The sequence below is a fragment of the Hippichthys cyanospilos genome, chromosome 1 (genome assembly GCF_059441005.1).
Source record: "Hippichthys cyanospilos isolate Australia breed blue-spotted pipefish chromosome 1, RoL_Hcya_1.0, whole genome shotgun sequence".
In the NCBI taxonomy this organism is placed as follows: domain Eukaryota; kingdom Metazoa; phylum Chordata; class Actinopteri; order Syngnathiformes; family Syngnathidae; genus Hippichthys; species Hippichthys cyanospilos.
Window position 1 is genome coordinate 16,772,453 of NC_142369.1, and position 18,849 is coordinate 16,791,301.

Here is an 18,849-nt window from a genome sequence, read left to right on the forward strand (position 1 = left end):
ATATTTGCCGGTTCGGAATCATAGCTTAATGTCAGCCCGTAATTTGTTACAATTAGTCAGGTGATTTATAGGCGTGCCACGGTTGAGTCTATGGTAACAATTAGCATGGCTTTCTCAAGGCTTTTTTTTTATTATTATTATTATTAATGGTGCGTCACAGAAGGGTAAGGCTTCCACCAAGTTGACACATTACGAGCTTCTTGGTGTGTGGCAGTGTTAGCAGAAGAAATGATAAGCAGAAAAACAAAAGCCAGATATACAGCACGAAAAGGCTTCATTTTATACGACGTGTCCTTTTCTTCCAATGATAAAGGACTGTTACTTTATTTCTTTTTTTGTGTATATTTTGTCTGGTTTAACAAATGAATAATACTTCAATCAACTCAAGTATCTAAGTATATGTTAAGTTGGAGAAACGTTGACATTTCAAAGATAGTTTTACATTTATTTTGAGTAGCAGCATTTGGCTTTTAAAACCAACAGTTAAAAAGGAGCCAAACATCTGTTCTGTCTGGCAATAACAGGGTTCAAGTGGAGCAATGTGCCCCTAAACGGCTAATAAATGGCACAAAATGGGCCTGCAATTAAATTTATACACTTGATTGCACTGCTGTCATGTCCACTACAGGCTTATCGAACACCTGGGATCTATTTCCTAATAGAACCTTGGGGAGAGTGGGAGAGAGAGAAAGCCAGGGAAAGAAATGAACAAAGGCTTTTTTTTTTTCTCCCTGATATTTTGAGCTGCCGCTTGAATTGTTTGTAGACGATCCTCGGGAGCTTGAGATTTTAGCGAGGGAAAAGAAACAAAGTCTGGCTTTAATAGGCAATGCTAAAAAGAAAATTTTATACACAAACAGACAGTGGTCTTTTGTGTTCAGTGATGTCAAAATTCTGCCTGTTTGTGGATTCACTATGTCTCACTGGGTTACGTTTAATGCCAAAGCACAATTATTAACATTGTTGCCGATCAAACAAAATGGCTGAATCCGTAAACTCTGAAGCTGATTGCAAAACCTCTACCTCAACTCAACACTCCATCTCATCATGAAAAAAGGTGTCAGCACAGCAAATTATAACCATTAATAAACCTTTACTGAAAAGGTGTTTGACAAAACTGTGACTTCCACATTAATCACTCCAAATACATAAATAGGCTTTTTTTCTTTTAAAAATGCCTACCAATGTAGACCCAGAATTTACTGACTTTGATAAACTACAAAAAATGATTTTTACTTGGGTCTGAAATAGAAATAGAAACATAGAAATAGAAATAAATGGTGATAATTAATCAGGACTGTTGATTAAATTAGTGAGATTTGTATTCATCCTTTTTTTTTCTAATAGAGACCGTGTGTCTTCAATTACCTCTTTATCTAAAATGCTAATTGCATCCTTAAAATTCATAGACAATTCTCATTTTGGATACTCTGGACTCGCCGCCAGTCATGTTGCAAGAGGCCAAAAATAATTTCGCTAACCCTTTCTTAATTATGAGAGGGTCACTCACAACGTCCAGAAGAAAGCATTAAGCCAGTGAACTGCGACTGACAAGGGCAGTATCCCCACTAGCTCAAGGCACCTTTCAAGCAAACTATATACTGTATCTTTTAAAATCATAAGCATGCTATGCATATTTTGTCATTTCTTTTTATTGACATTTCTGAGTAAATATTACAGTGTCATGTAGTGATTGGGGAATGCGCACCTTTTTCCATACTCACCTGGTCCACCAAGACGCTAATGGTATATTAGCTTACTTCCTTTTAAGTAGTGGCAGACCATTTTCTTCATCGTGTTGCAAAATATTTTCCTCCAATGTAAAGTTAATTCTAAAAATGCAGAAATTCAAAGAGATAATTTCTTTCCCTTCCTCTTTCCTATTGCCTCAAATTATCATTTTTGTGACATGACACGCCATCATCATTAGCGCTCGAGCAGTTACCTGCGAGAATGGCCATAAATCTTGTTAAAGTAAGCAAAACCGTCTCTTGCGCCGTTTTCCCAACAAGAGGCAACCTGTCTGTAAGCACACACCATCTGCACATAGTTAGCGCCTTTTGCACGCAGATGGCGGCCGAGCGCTCGCGAAGTTGCACCGTCCGCACGTCTAACCTTACAAAGCAAACTAATTAACAGTAAAAACGCAGCACTGAGTACGGGCGCGGTTTGAAAGAATTTGCGATGACTCTAATGAGGAAAGCGAGACAGACCGGTCATCAATATGGGGGTGCAAAAGGAAGGGAGGGGGACATACTAAGTTTAGTGGACTCTTTAAGAGCCTCAATGAATGCAGACCACTTAGTGCCAAGCCTCTGTCCAAAAACACAAGGCTTTAACAGCAGGATGCTGGGCAAAGGGCATGCATCTTAAAGACGAGAGAGAAGCCTTGGTGGAGTGGGCGGAACAATATGGCTAGAGGCTCCTTCATTCTCATAATTAGCCTAAATGAAAGATACAAAGCCCATCACGTTAAAAAAATGGCCTGGAAAGTAAAGCATAGTTAGATGTCTGACAACCCTACTTTTGCATTCACCTGTTGTGGTGCAATTAATTAAAGGTTAAACCTTCAAGCTTGGCAAAGTTAGAGTCTGGTGCAAAATTTTCATGAACAGTATGCATGAAAGTCAGCAAAATTTGTTTGTAACACATGACATCACATTTCACTTGCCCCTAGCGTTTCAGCATAAGGATACCAGTGCTGTCGAACATTGATGATTTTGAACTCATAGATAGCAAAATGTTTCATAATTAATCACGATTAATCACATTTTTCAATGACTAAATTGTCCAAACTATATATATATATATATATATATATATATATATATATATATATATATATATATATATATACATATATATATATATATATATATATATATATACACGCACACACACACACGTTTTTGGAAGAAAAAAAAACATGCAAAACTTAATAAGGGACAGAAATGTGTAATCCATGCTAATATACACTTTTCTTTTCACAGTGTAAACATGTATTTCTATTAATATTTAAAATATCATCAGCCACTATGTGCAACTACCTAAGTGATATTTCACTGACTTTGGAAAACAAGATAAAAAAAATTAGACCACTAATAGATTTTTTTTTCTATATTCTAACAAAACACTCACGCATGAGCATGTAAGCAAAAAGACAAATACAATTTAACAAACACCAGCATTTACTAAGATTGTAGTTTTTTTTCTCCAAAACTGAAATATTCTTGGACAATTATGTGCTATGTGTTGTTTCACATATATGTACAATATATACACAAACACATAGACTCCCATCTATTTAACAGATCATAAAAACAAGTGTTTCATTAGAGGGTGTTGAAAAAAAAAGAAGAAAAAACATTCATTACCCTCACTAAATTGTATTTAATGGGAAGAGTGATTGATAACAGGTCTATGTTTGTTGTGATCAAATTTGGCCGCGTAAACTTGCTGCAAAATTATATAGTTACTAAAGATTGAATGATGTAGATGTTTAAGAAGAACCACTCCAAAAATGAATGAACTAACTCAGAACTAAAAAATAGACTGTTTGATTTTGAGTGCAATCAGCACTTAATGTGTATATTGCTCGGTAGCTGTGTGCGCACAAGACCCCGTACTCTAAGCACACTTTCAGCGGCCCATCGTTCACGCTGAGGAAAATCAGTTGGTGGAAAGGAGGACAATTCCTTAGAAAGTTAATTAGTGAGGAAACGGGCAAATAGGAAAAAAGTAGCAAACGAGAAACGGCCTAGCTGCCAAAAAGTAATAACGATTTCATTATTTATTTCATTATTCATTTATGGATGTGTTCAGACAGAATTAATAATAGAAATCCCTGAGAGAAAACGTTTGCTTCGGAACCCTATTATGAGCCGGCCAAGTCCAGTGACATACTTAGTTAACACGCGCAAATGTACGTCCCCTAACAAATAACATATCAAGTGGATATTTCATGCTTCCCGAAGCTCTCTCTCTCAATCCTCTCTCTTTCCACCTTTTAGCTCCTAATAACAACAGTTATTCATTGGATTGACGTTGAGCAAAGTAAAGCCGTCCGTTAGGTAGACAACAATACAGAATCAATTATAGATCCCTTTGGAGAGTGAAATTTGCGCCACATTTCATCTTTTTAGTCCAAGCATTATTCTGCACAGTACAGTATTCCCTGAACTGGCCTGTGTTTGCATTTGCTCGGGGTGTTTACTGCAACACTTCCAGGCCAACTCGCTTTTGATTTTCCCTGCTGACATCAACCTAGAACTCGCTCCCAATACACGCTCGGGAGAGAATTAGGCCAGAAAAAGAAAGGGAGTAATGGCGAATCATTCAAGGCTGTCCAAAGATCTCAATTACAAAAACACATTTTATATATGCTTCCAACACAGCGCGGCAAAGGCAACCGGGATGACTGTTTTTTCTCTCGGCTTATTATTTTTCACTTATCAAATGTGCTTCCCTCACCAGCTTCCCAACCGCAACCTGCCCACCCAATTCCTGGCTTTGTCATATTCAGGAAAATTGGGAACGGATGGCGACTAGATCATTGCGAGTGGGGTAAATTGGTTTAATAAGAATAACCTTGCATCAGCTGAGCATTTTTCACATTTTCAAGGCACAATACATTTCTTTTTCTTCTCACGTGCACGCGCACGCACACACACGCACGCACGCACACGCACACACCCGCACGCACACGCACACACCCGCAAACACACACACACACCTATTTGCTGATTTAAAATGCCAGGAGCATGTGTGAATAATCACAAGGAGGGCCTCGTGGTGCTTTGGTCTCCGTACAAGAGGTTGGGAGCAAGGGCAGATCAGGGTGGCGCACGATGAAGCAGTCTTGGGATTGGGGGATGCTGTGAAAGCTAACACATTTAGGGTTTGCAAATCCTCACAAGTTTGTCTCATTAGTTGCTAATAGGCAAGACCCCCACCCCCCCTATCTTTTGTTCTGCATAACTTTTGTCTCATCGGTGGGAGGGTGAGTGTTGTGGAGAGAGTAAAAGGGAGGGGGGAACGTGGTCAGGTGGATGGCAAATTGCATTTTTCAAGTACTCTACTGAGGGTGTTAAACCCTTATTGTGGCAACAAACACATCTGCCCAACTATTAACCTGAAAATGCAATGGAGTGCAAAACTGAACTCTCAACCCGTTAGCGCCAAGATCAAGGAGAGAGTCAAATAGGAAGAGAGAGGGAGGGCGAGAGCTATTTTCCTCCTGTTGCTGCTCCTTCACCTTTCCCGACCAGGAAATCAAAGGAAAAAATAACACAGTTAAACTGAAAATTATTACCAAAGCTCCTCTCTGTAGTGGTACCAAGCAGACATAAATACTTGAGTTGTCATGCAAAAGCAACGGCCAGTGCTTTTCTTCAACTGCAGCACATTTTGACAAACAAAAAAATATATATCGGTAAATATGCTTTGGCCGAGCAGAAAAACTCAAAATGCAGACGGAAAGAAAGATAAATGTCAAAAAAGGGCCTCCGTAATATAACAAAACCAACTTCCTGACAGTAAAAGTGGCTTTTACATTTGCAGAAGGAGCCACTTGAGTGAGTCTGAATGCGACCCTCAAGGCACATGCTGGATATGATTTGATAAGTCATGTACTGCATTGTATTTGCTATCAGGGATCTATCTTTTTATGCCATTTTGACCATCTGTCCTTGAATCAATTCTCCCTCCTCAAATCATATTTTTGATTTCATCTGCTTTTATCTTTCAGAGATGTAAATGTGTAAATGGATGCCAATCTTCATCATTCAGATGACAGGTCACTCACAAGTTCCTGTTACTTTCTAAAGAGTCATCTTTTGTTCGGTTAGAAAAGCTATTGCATTTCAAGACCGTGTAATTCAGCAAAAATGTCTGCACTGATCTGTCTTAATAGCCATCTTAAAAGTGGATAGACATTGATTATAGTACATGTGCGGAAAAAAAAAAAAAAAATATATATATATATATATATATATATATATATATATATATATATATATATATATATATATATATATATATATATATATATATATATATATATATATATACGGTATATATACAGTATATATATTTGGCCTTTACAACACTTCATTGTTTTACTCAGTACGGTTTTCCCACGTGAATTTGCATTATCACAACATTCGGTTTGAGATGTATTGTTTCGGTTTTAATTGTCTCTGGGCCGAAAAACGAAAATGCATTTTTTTTACCATTTTCGATCGAAAACTTTTTAGTGGCCGAAATTCAAACGGTATGATTTTCCACAAAAAGTAAATAAATAAATCTGTGTTGACCCAACCACAATTATACCTAACCTACTTTGCAACAATAAAGAATGCAGAGCGAGACAGGCGCTCAGCAGAAAAATGAGGAGGTCATAATCAACGACTCAGCCTTCATCCAAGAGATCAAGGGCCTTGAACTAAAGCACAAGTGACTCTGACCTAGCAGAGACCCAGCAACTGAGAGCTTTAACAAGGCATTAGCCGCCTCCCCAACTATATCTCGCAACTGTGTTCCTGGCTCTAAACACAGCTGCACAGGGCTGTTTTTCAGGGTGCGGGGAAAACCTGCAGGCAACATGCGGTACTCGGGTGCAGTCGGGAGGTCAACGATTCAAAGCGCAAGGGGAGCAAAGTTTACTGAGATTAAGTTCAATGGCACTGGATCACGCATCTTCCACTGCATACCAAGGATATCAGTTTTAGCTATGCTCCATCTTTTTATGATCATATGAATTCCAGTTGCGGTCAGCAAGTCAGTAAGTCTTTTTAAGATGCTTTTGTGCATTGTGGGCTGTGTGTGTTTGACTGTGGGCATCTAGAGGAGAGAACGAACCCTCATTCGTTAAACAGTCCAGCCCTACCGGCCCACCACATGAAGCAGAAAGACAAGGTGTCAACGCCCTCGACGGTGATGGATGCCTTGAATTCAGATGGTTAACTTGGCCAATTGAACACATTAACAACAGGCACCTGTTTTCCACCACTACAAATCTATTAAAAGATAACAGCAATGGCAGGCTCGGCACTTTTTTAAATGATAGCTCTGTCTGCATATGGTCCGAGCACAGGCCTCCCCTCCTAAAAGCACTCTACTTCCTTTCTTTTCATACTCTTATTGGCAGTCTCACAGTGCCACCCAGTGGCTGACATCTAAAATATGTTTTTTATAAAGTTGGAGCCATGCAAAAATTAATCCTAAAATACATTTTAAAAAGGAAAATACATTTGTCATCAGTAACAGTTTCATGAAAACGATCATTTAGATAACATTGCCGAAAATAATTTACTTCCATTTTTTTGTCAAAACTTTACAATGCAATAAGTGAGCACTGTGACACTACTAACTGACAGTACAGTCAGTGAATGGCGTTTTTTTTATCTTACAATAAAACTTTAGAAACAATTTTGTAGTTTCAGTACAAGTTTCACTACAAAGCAATTACTCACAAATCATAATAGTCCATACAGAAGGTCTTTAAATGCATCGCAGTGAATAAAATGTAGTTTGTACAGTATAATGTAATTTAGGGCGGCACGTCTGCCTCACAGTTCTTAGGTCCCTGGCTGGACTTCCTGTGTGAAGTTTGCATGTTCTTCCTGTGCCTGTGTAGGTTTTCACAGGGTACTCCGGTTGACTCCCACAATCCCAAAAGGATGCATTGTAGGTATATTGGACATTACAAATTGCCCTTTAGTGTGAGTGTGAGTGTGGATGGTCTCTGTCTGCTGTTGGCTGGCAAACGGTTTGGGGTGTACCCCACCAACTGCTAGTAAGCCTGCGACCTTTGTGAGGATATGCGACTTGGATAATGGATAGAAGGATAGATAATATTATTTATTATTTACCGCATGAATTTGATGCTTGAGCTACTTTTCCAAGAAGTGTTTTTTTCTCGGTTAGGTGGTCTGTGATTGGAGGCAGCGTGTCCAGTATAAAGCCATTACGACCCACTCAAGACCTCTTCCATTAAAACATTAACAACAGACATGTGCTTTCAACATGACACCATTACGACATGTCTTGGGCTAAAGCTCAGGTATGTCACATCAATCATCAGTGGGTAAATATTTCGGTATGTGCAGGGCATGATGGGGGCGTTTCAAGACCCGTAAACACTTTTACAGCAAGCAATTTGTCGCATTGTGTAAATGTCTGCATTTCCCAACAAAACTGGTGTAAAATTTACAATCACTCAGGAAGTCACGATGTAGAAAAGAGGACCACTTTTTACACTCTCTCATCTCACACAGACCACTAAAACCTTCTCATAAATCTCCACCGGCCCCCCCCTAGAATTGTGCCGTTGTCAGATATCGTGTCTCTACTAAGCTGTCTAGCGTCATTGTCTTGACAGAAATATGATATGCGAAACTGCAATGTCACATCACTTAATATGATTTAACCTAAACCAGAGAGCACCATTTTAATCAATCAAACGTGTCACCTTTCTTCTGTAATGATAGTAACGGTATTAGGTGCTCTACCAAGACTCGTCTTGACAACTGATTTATATCTTCTACTTGCAAGTGTACTAAAACAGTCTCCTAGCATCCCATCTTTGGGGTTTCTATCAAATTGGCAAATAAGTAGGCCAGGGCAGCAGGATAGATGATGTCTTCTTTGTGAATTCCACAAATAAAAGCTCACAACCGACGAAAAAAGAGAAGATTTGCAAAGTGGTCATCAAGTATGGTGGATTTTGACATAGATAGCTTACACAACCAAAGAGTAAGTTAAACCTATATCTGGTTGCGCTGTAAAAAGGTGACATAATCTGTAATGATAGTAACGGTATTAGGTGCTCTACCAAGACTCGTCTTGACAACTGATTTATATCTTCTACTTGCAAGTGTACTAAAACAGTCTCCTAGCATCCCATCTTTGGGGTTTCTATCAAATTGGCAAATAAGTAGGCCAGGGCAGCAGGATAGATGATGTCTTCTTTGTGAATTCCACAAATAAAAGCTCACAACCGACGAAAAAAGAGAAGATTTGCAAAGTGGTCATCAAGTATGGTGGATTTTGACATAGATAGCTTACACAACCAAAGAGTAAGTTAAACCTATATCTGGTTGCGCTGTAAAAAGGTGACATAACCAGAAGAAAAAGAAAATACACTTACTAACCGATAAATCAACTTCAAATATGGAAAAAAAACACAAAAACGGATTATACTAAACAATACATATTTTTGCTCCTGTTTACCTGTAACCACAATGGAGTGAATGGATCCAAATGGCATCAGGTTCACTCTGTCTAGTCCGACCTCGGCGATTTCGCTCATGTGGATATGACAAACTTACGCCCTCACGTCTCCCCTGTACCTGTTCAAAAGATCCATTTTAACATGCTATTCAAGCCTATAAGTTTAATGTATCAATAAAATAACAATGCATAAATAACAATTACTGTGACATATCAAGAATTTCCACAGTATACAGTATGTTTAAGAAATAACGGATGATTGTTGTATTGATATTTAAAGTAAAGCCGTATTTTTTCTTACTAAACTATTGCAACAATAGCGGAAGCTCCTCTTTTTCATGTTGCTGATATAACAAGAAGAAAACCTTATGTGCAGGATCATTTATAATGTATGAATCATTAATTTAGCAGCAATGAACATCAGTGCCCGCTTACACTTTCCAAAAGCGGTGATTGAAAACTCTTAAGCAAAGTTTTGTGATCCTAGGCTGAAAATAATTTGCCAAAGTTCCCTTTTTTTTTTTTACTTATTCCTTTTAATTTCACATGAGAAAATAATGCAAAAAATTTTGGATAAATTGGAGCACTAACTCTTCATTTAAAACTAATACAGTATATATATATATATATATATATATATATATATATACAGTATGTATATATATATATATATATATATACAGTATGTATATATATATATATATATATATATATATATATATATATATATATATATATATATATATATATATATATATATATATATACACACACACAAAATGGAAACTGGAGATTTTATTTTGAAGCCATATCACCCAAGCCTAATACAAACACAAAATTATTTTTGCACTTCAGAAAGTCATAATATGAAAATGTTATTTTGAACATTATTTGTAGACACTGGGGTCACGGAATGATTAAGTTTGATTTTTGAGTGTCCACTGCAATCTGATCGTTGATTGATGATAAAAAGAAATGCTATGTAGTCTTTTAAATTTCAATCCAGACACAGTTGTAATAATATCCATCATTAGTGGTAGGGTTTAAAGCAGTTGGAGTGTCTGATGCAAGTCACAGAAATTCTTCCAAACATGTTTATTTAAAATCTGCCCTCTGCTCTAATTAAAACATGTCCCTGCAGACATATACAAATATATACAGGATCTGTGAGCACACACACACACACACACACACACACACAAGCACACACACATGCACACAAAACAATATAACTAACACCATTTCATCCGACTGATATTGAAATTTTACGAAAGAGCAAACCAATAGATAACCCATTACAAAACTATAAGAGATCAATAGCTAATTTCTTGGAATTGATTAGCCCTTGGACATTTAACATTCACTCTGCAGCCAAGATGTGTGTTCCACAAGCTGAGATCCCCATTGGCTCTTGCAAGTATTAAAATTATCGATTCCGACAGAGGACTAAAAATGTCAAGCTGTTCATTAATCTCAATAAAAACTACACTTGACCATAGGCCCCTTTTTTCTCCCATTACAGGGATAGAGACTGCACAATGAGTACATCCACTTACCTGTACTGGGACTGCTGAGCTTTTGTTGTGGATTGTGATTTAAATCGTTACCACAAATAGATAGATTGAAGTATGTGTGTGTGTTTTTTATATATATATATAAAATGTGTTTTACCCAACACTAAATGCATTTTAGACTTCTCATTGATTGTCCCTATACTGAACAATGATGAATCGGGTAAATGCAGTGGTGGACTATGAGGGCCAGCAAGGCCTTCTCTGCTAGCCTAAACATACTCAGAAAAACACATTTAATCATAAATGTTTTTAAATAAAATGATTGTCCTTGGTCTGTGAGAGATATTGTATCTGCTTTTTTTGTGCTTCCATATTATACAAGAGTTTTTCCATTTAACACGTTGGAGAAAAACTTTTTTCCAATTATATTTTAGTGAGCTAGTGCTCTAAGGTTCTCTGAAATCTGCCAGAGCCTTCAGAATGAAAAGAGAAGGGCCTACCTGCTCAGAGTGAATCGATACAGCCCGTTCGGTTTACAGTGCTTGGACCAATCATCTCGCGAGACTGCAACCACGATAGCTAGAAGGTAGACCCATGTGGCAACCTCTTTTATTCTTGCATATTCATTTTTTCTTGTGTACTTCTCTATTGTAAGGTGGTTTTGTTTGTTATTTGCAATTACCTTTTTTGTTTACTTAGTTTTTTGTGTGTGTGATTTACACTTCAGGGCCACCGTAGGTTTCTGTGCTTAACTTGAGCATGTATTAGCTGACTTCTAACTTTTAACTTGCTCGAACTGGAATTGCATATTTTTTAAACTGTGTTTTTTTTTTTTATAATAAATTGACGGCTTTTAATATTTTAATGTGAATGCATTTTCCTTCGTTTGTGGAATGATCTACATATGATTGACAGTATTTCATTATCTAACTTGTATATTTTTAACTTTTAGTTACAGCGATAGTGTGTGAGATTTCGACCGTTTTCATTACGGACAGCAGGAGGTGCTGCAGGTGCTGCGTTTACCATTGTCCGTAGCTATAACAAACATCCCCCCCCCCCTTCCCATGTAATATAATTTAAAGATAACCAGACCCATGATTATATTTCAAACATAGTTTTTGTAATTTACAATGATTTAGTTGATTCCTTTTTAATGAAAAACGGTCTAAGACTTACACACTGTCCCTTTTGGAAAAGTACAATGGTTCGATCCGTAATCTCGCAGTATTACGGCGTACTTGTCGTTAGGGTCTCCTCTTTGAACGCGCGATGGCAGCAGAAACCTTTGCATGTGTGGACAGCGGACATATTCACAGGGAGTGGCCTGTACAACTATCAAGCGCCATGAGTGAGGGTCGCGGAACAACCGTAACCCTCTATCGATCACTTACGTGACTTTTTCTTATTTCCTGCGATTGTCGCGCTTGTCCCCTCTTGAAATATGCCCTCTATTAAAAGCTTGACAATGGTTTACGACGCGCTTAACGAGCACGGGACGTTCTCCGAGGGGGATCCCATCCGGGGCAAAGTCACGCTTGCCGTGGAAAAGCCAATACCCGTGCAAAGCTTTTTCGTCAAAGTGAAAGGAGACGCTCACGTACGCTGGACGACGAGGAGTGGAAACCACAACCACACACACTCGGCTGGCCGCCGATACTTCAAACTCAAGCACTACTTCATCGCGGAAAACTCCAATGGTAGGCGGTGCTGCATGCCTTTATACTGGGGCAAACTGCTTTGTTTTCATAACCTTCGGTCCACTTGTACTTTCGTTTTTTATGATGTCGAAATTCAGCGATGAATATTAATAAATATGAATAATACATCTTCACTAGGTAAAGTTGTGGTAACTCGCCTACTACCCTAGCTCAGTTTTATGTTTTCGTCTTTGTATTAAGCCAGGTCACATGCAGGATTATCTTTTTTAACCATTGAAGACTTAACAGAGCATTATTACACTTGTCAAAGCTATTCGAACAAAGATTCATAATTTGTTGTGAATAAATGACTTTCAGAAATTATTACCACTAAAGTCAAACTGGATAGGCTTCTCATTGTACACTGGTTGAAATACTGGCCAAAGTGGTTCTGATTTTGGCATTCTTTACGTAAAATATATGTACAGCCCAAAATGAGTCAGATGTAAGTGTTACTGGTTACGGGAACAAAGCATGATGGGAAAGCCTCCTCCGGTTACTGTCATAAAGACAGCGTTCGTCCACTAGTACTGCATCGGAGGTGCTGCGGGTATATTTCAAAATAAAGCGCTCACAGGAAGTGCTGTGTTAGCAGCAGTTTCAACAGTCTTTAATACTGGAAACCCACCTTTTTAAGTGTTTTATTCCACTTTATGTATGCTTGCTTGTTGATCTCCTTTTGGCCATTGTTCATAATTTGTAGTTGATAAATGATTTTCAAAAGGTATGACCACTAAAATCAAACTGGATAGATAAAACATCTATGTTCATTCTAGTAAAACGAACTTGTTTTTTGTATAACTGTAAGGGTTACAGACAATAACATTCAAACTTATTTCAAAACCATTATTTCAGAGGTTTTTTTTTTCTAGTGTGCCCCACAGTGGACCTTCATGGAAGTGCGGTAAACGTTGGTGTCTTATCACTCGTGCTTGCAGAGTTGGCTCAACAAGCCACCTCTGAAAATAATTAGAAGCCAGTCGCTCTTTGTTTGTTTGCTTTGTCTTTTGGTTTTACCTTCTTGGCGCGCATGTAGGATAAGCAAGAGGTCTTTGTAAATAGTTAACCAGTGACAGAGCAAGTTGACTTCCTAAGAACAATTTAAAAAAAACAAGATGAATGTTAATGTACATATTTATTTGTTAATTTATTTAGACTAAATGTGGTACATATTAAATAATGTACCAATTATTTAATATTATGTTGATAAATATTCTACTTTTTTCCTTTTTATTGTGTTCAATGGAGAAAAATTAGAAGTGTAACATTAATATTGTGACACCGTGATATTTTTTTGCTCAAAATTATTACATCATCAGAATCTTATATTGGTCCAGGCCTATTTGTGTCCATTATGCACTTTTTGTATTTTGATTTTTACTATCCAAATAAGCAGTCATCTGAAAATCCACTAATGATTTATTGCATATATTTCTTTGCAGATACTGTTCTTAATCCAGGTGTCCATGTGTTTGACTTCAGCTTTACCATCCCATCAACGTAAGTAACATACTTTTATGGAAAAGTAATTTTAGATTCAACTAATGTTATTTACACGATGCGTCTGCTATTTTTTTTTTTTTTTTTTTTTTTTACAGAAGCATGCCTTCAAGCTTCAAGGGCACCTATGGAAAGATTGTCTACATGCTTGAAGCCAAGTTGTCTAGAAGTTGGAAAATTGACAAAACTATTGAAAAAGTGATTATTTTTCGCTCCAAGTCCATCCCACACCTCCAATCTTTAATGGTTTGTAATTTCCATCCGTCTAGTTGCATTAGCGCTTACTTTTTACCTGGTCTTTCATTGCGTTGCAACTATGGTTGTGTACGAGAACATAGAGTGATGGCAGGATTAGCACGTCGGTTTTTCTGGAACCGTTAAGATTTGCAAATTTTGGGACTATGTTTTAAGACCTAGCTTGTTGCGTGAAGAAAAGAAAGGTGCCTAGCGCAGATTTATCGACAGACACAGCACACAAGTGTATTTAAACCAATAGAAAATGTGTGCAAGTTATGTCAATGACGGCAATTACTGGAGCTGTTCCTCTCTTCCTCATATTTATGATTCAACGTAGCCCCAAGTAATAACCTTGCCTCATATTATACTGTAATAAATAAGACAGGTAATGCATCAGTTAAAACTATTTTCAGTAATAGCAACACATGGTATGACACAAATCATTTATTAAAAGTGTTGTATTTTTTTGTATGCTTATTTTTCTAGTTACAACAGGTTGCAGTAAAAGACAAAGAGTTGGGCATTTTCTCTAGTGGAAAAGTGCACATGGAGGTCACTGTAGACAGGATGGCTTATGCACCAGGTCAGTAATCCGTACATTCGTATAGACATGCGCTCATGGCTGCATTTTATTAATTAGCAGAGGTGGGCGCTATCCGCTTGTTTTACAGACAGACTGACGGGAATGCCCAATAATAAAGGCGATCAGTCCACCACGCCCTTTTTTGCATATTATAATCTGACTTGCATAATTATCTACTATGTTGCTGCGATTAAAACCGGTAACTGTAATCAGTCTTCAGTCAATGTGTCAAAAGCCAATTTACAGCGATAACAAACACTGGAGAAACAAACATAGTCAACATATTGAATAAGACCACAACCCAATGTACACTTTTTTTCCAGTAGTGGTGATAGGGTGATGGTCAAATTTTGCCTTCTAGTGGTAGCAACTAAGTGGGAAATACACACTGACTGACCGAGGATTACAATGACGAGCAGAAAAAAAAAGTCAAGTTTAGCTTTTTAGTGATGGCGGAAGGGTGGGCAAAAATACACCGACAGAACTGATGGACCGACGATGTCATTTATTTCTGACTTGAAAAAAATGACGGTCTGACGATGACGGAAAGGGGGCGGAGCTCTGACGACTGACTAATGCCGGACCGGCAAAAATCTGTAAGTCGCCCTCCTCTGTTAATTAGGTACACATTTCTACAGAAAATGTAAAGTTTAGAAATAACATTTCTTTGCACTCTATTTTGACCAAACAAAAGCATCACTTGTGTTGTGGTTACCCCAGGAGAGACTGTGGTGGTTGTGGCAAAAATCCACAACAACTCCTCGAGTGAAATGACACCCAAGGTACGCCTGTCCCAGGTTATTGTATACACTGCCAGCAGTAGTACCAAACATGAAAACAGCACCGTAGACAAAACGGCTGGTCAAATTATTGGAGCCCACTCAGAAAAGGAGGTCAGGTGGGCTGTGAAGATACCCTCTACTCAGGAGACGACCATCAAAAACTGCGAAATCATCTCTGTGGAATACTTATTGAAGGTAGTGTGTATAAACCCTTGTGATTCTTTTTCTTCCCTGTAACCATCCATTATATTTACATGACTGTTTTGTAAAAAAAATAAATAAATAAATACGTTTTATTGTGAAAGTACTGCATGCACTAACGTCACTTTTTAGAGTTGAATGATGCCTTCATGTTCCTATTCTTACTTCAATTTGATCTTTTCAAAGCGGGTTTAAAAAAATGTGATAGTTTTACACATTTGTATTATTACTAATTTAGCTGTGCTGTGCTGTGCTGTGCAAATAATCAACACTGCTACCACTGTTGATTTGAAAGTATGGGTCCCCCGTCAAATACGACGCGTTGGCAGGGACGCAGGCAAACAAGAGCAATGAAACAACAAATTGCAATCCAAACCAGGCCTTTTGCCTTGAATCCGCATGTACACATTCATAGCTAGGTTTGTTAGCTCGAACAATTAATCGACAACTAATCAATTACCATGTTAGTTAACCATTTTAAACAATCGATTAATAGTTTTGATACCTAGTTAAAAATTGCCCAAATTTCAGCCTCTCAACGGTAAATGTTGAATCTGTTTCTGAGCCACATTTTGTTCCTTTTCAGGTGTATCTTGATATCAGTTTTGCCTTTGACCCTGAGGTGACATTCCCTGTGATCATCATACCTCCAAACCTAGCATCTGCATCTCTGCCCGGTGTTTCTATGCCTGGCTGGGTCGCACACAGCGGTGACTTCCTTCCTGCAGCAGCCAGCGCGCCTCATTATCCTCCGTCCCCACACAGATACGAAGGGGCCCAGGCGTATTCAGTACCTCCGCCTTCTTACCCGGCTAATCCGACGAGTTATGTTGCTCCCACCGCACCGGTGGCATGGGCCTTTAATCCAGGAGCATCTTCATATGACTATCCATTTTTACCCTCGTCGTCATCTCGGGTTCTTCAACCTCCACCGAATCCAGCGGCATTTAATTCAGCCGCTCCAACATTTCCTCCCCCTCCGTCTGCCCCACTGGCCCATCCTCGTTCATCAGCATCACCAGGAACACATCTAGCGCCATCCGCTCCATCTTATGACCCGCCTTCTTACATGAGCACCACCAACTTCCTTTCTCAATCGGATGAACCTCCTCCAGCCTATTCACTTATTTTTCCTTCATCTGGCAATGAGGAGACCGATGAAAACAAATAACCCAGTATTCAGATCAGACTTTGTAAATCGTAAGCACTGAAATTTTTTTGAATGTACGAGGCCTGATACATGTGTTATCATATTTGAAAAAAGGAATCTGTTTTGCCTTGAAGTTGTAAACTTTTAACACCTTGTTAGTGTGTAAGGATAGACTCTCTTTATTGGCCTTATCCTGCTTTGGTGCCCTATGTACTGTGTACAGTTAAGCCTTAAGTTTAAGAGACTTTGTATTTGCAGAGTTGGAGTCTTTTATGTTAATGTGCCTTAAATGATATGCGATGACTGACAGTAATTCACCATAGCAAGAATTAATTCATGTGCCTGCTATAATTGGACAATTTGGAGGACCGAATCATGCAATGTTCTGTAGGATTTCTGACTTAAATATTCAGACAAAGGTGTTTTTGTTTTTTTTAATCATCCATCCATTTTCAATTGCCACTTACCCTCACTTGGGTCACTAGCATTCTGATTCCTATCCCAGCAGGCTTTGAGCAGTAAGCAGGGGACACTCGGAACTGGATGCCAGCAAATTTTAATCACATCATTCTGGTCTGTACAAGACAACATCTTGAATGACCGGCATCACAAACAAACACGCTCTACGTATACAACACTCAAAATGAACATGTTTATATTGTTTATGTATACAATCTGTGAATTCTGTTGATACTGTCATGTTTTAACATCACTGCACTATAAACCTGTTTTAATCAACGTTTGTTGTCTTTGATTTATCCATGTTTTTGTTTGTTTTTGTCAACTGAAATCAGATTTTTTTTTAAGGCTCAATATGCCCATGTGTAACACATTTTATATTGTGGCTGAAATGTTTATTTTTTTTCAAATGCACTAACCTTTACACACTTGCCTGTAACTTTCTATTTTATTAATTTAAAGGTGTAGCATTTGGAAAAATTGAACAACCAATAGCCTCTAATGCAAAAACTATTGGCGACCGAAAGCATCATGTTTTTTCTGTTGTTGTTTTTCGGGGGGATGGGGGTCTGAAAAAAAAAGGCAAAAGTTGAACCTTTTGCAAGCTATGTTTCTGTTACCATTTGGTGTAAACGTAACATTACCGAAAAAGAATATTCTTCCCGCCAAGTCCTGATTTGTTACTTCAGGACTGTATTGACTTGCTGTGTGCCTGATGGAACCATGAATTAAATTTAAATATGAACAGTATCTGCTTACTTAAATAAAATGTTGATTAGGATCATTAGCTTTGTCACAGGCATTTTTCATACAAGTTTTACTTTTTTTTTTTTCAATTAACTTTTTACCCATAACAATCATAGTTGGATTCCACAATGGTGGCCTGTTTAGATTTATGACTTTCCCTGTAACCCTTTTCCATGAAAATATACAGTGTTCAAAATGACTTTTAAAATCACAAATGTGTATTTGGTTTGTGTGTTGTTGGTGTCTGTGTTGTTTTGTTTTGTTTTGTTTTTTAATATGGAAAAGCTGTATTTTTTTTTTTTTGGTCAGCATCACAAAAGAGGAAAAACATCATGTGACCACACTGGCCTCCAGAACTGTCTCATTTCTCAACATAATGAGTGGGCAATCCTATTCAACTCGGAACAATGTTTTCTTCCATTAACAGATTTATGCCCTTTAAAACTATTTGAAACTCTTGGTATTTGCATGTACTCAAATTAGATCACCGACTGCGGTGGGAAACAAGTCTAGCCTAAAGTGCAAAAAACAACTATTATGTAGACGGAACAGATACCTAGAAGCATGCAATTCAATAAAGAACTGTATACTACAATGATGGAAAATGTGGCATGTGGGCCATACAAGGCCCTGCAAGAGTGATATATTCACCACCTGTGTAATTTCAAAATACAGCTTTTTAAAACTACTAATTATCATGTTAAATAATCCAGTTCTATATTGTACATTTGCTACAACCATCACA

General features: G+C 37.9%; 2 protein-coding genes and 1 long non-coding RNA gene across 5 annotated transcripts in view; 2 read left to right on the plus strand and 1 right to left on the minus strand.

Moving 5' to 3' along the window:
* LOC148429445 (uncharacterized) overlaps positions 1–12,429 on the minus strand; it is a 116,567-nt gene extending 104,138 nt beyond the window's left edge. For all 3 annotated transcript variants that reach the window (XR_015867829.1, XR_015867826.1, XM_088433766.1), the window contains exons 1-2: positions 12,350–12,429; positions 9,232–9,350 (exon numbers count right to left, since the gene is read on the minus strand). Coding sequence is in view for 1 of the 3 variants with exons in the window: in XM_088433766.1 (XP_088289892.1) it covers positions 9,232–9,310 (79 nt within the window). In the remaining 2 variants the exon portion in view is untranslated. The remainder of the gene's footprint in view (positions 1–9,231; positions 9,351–12,349) is intronic.
* Positions 6,551–10,857, plus strand: LOC148429446 (uncharacterized). Its single transcript, XR_015867832.1, has 3 exons — positions 6,551–6,781; positions 7,927–8,062; positions 10,754–10,857. It is a non-coding gene; the product is annotated as an uncharacterized LOC148429446 (long non-coding RNA).
* Positions 12,046–17,636, plus strand: LOC148429447 (arrestin domain-containing protein 3). Its single transcript, XM_088433753.1, has 6 exons — positions 12,046–12,445; positions 13,888–13,945; positions 14,044–14,191; positions 14,669–14,765; positions 15,486–15,742; positions 16,335–17,636. The coding sequence occupies exons 1-6, from the start codon at positions 12,190–12,192 to the stop codon at positions 16,917–16,919; spliced, it is 1,401 nt and encodes a 466-aa protein (XP_088289879.1). The 5' UTR covers positions 12,046–12,189; the 3' UTR covers positions 16,920–17,636.
* Positions 17,637–18,849: the final 1,213 nt, after the last annotated feature.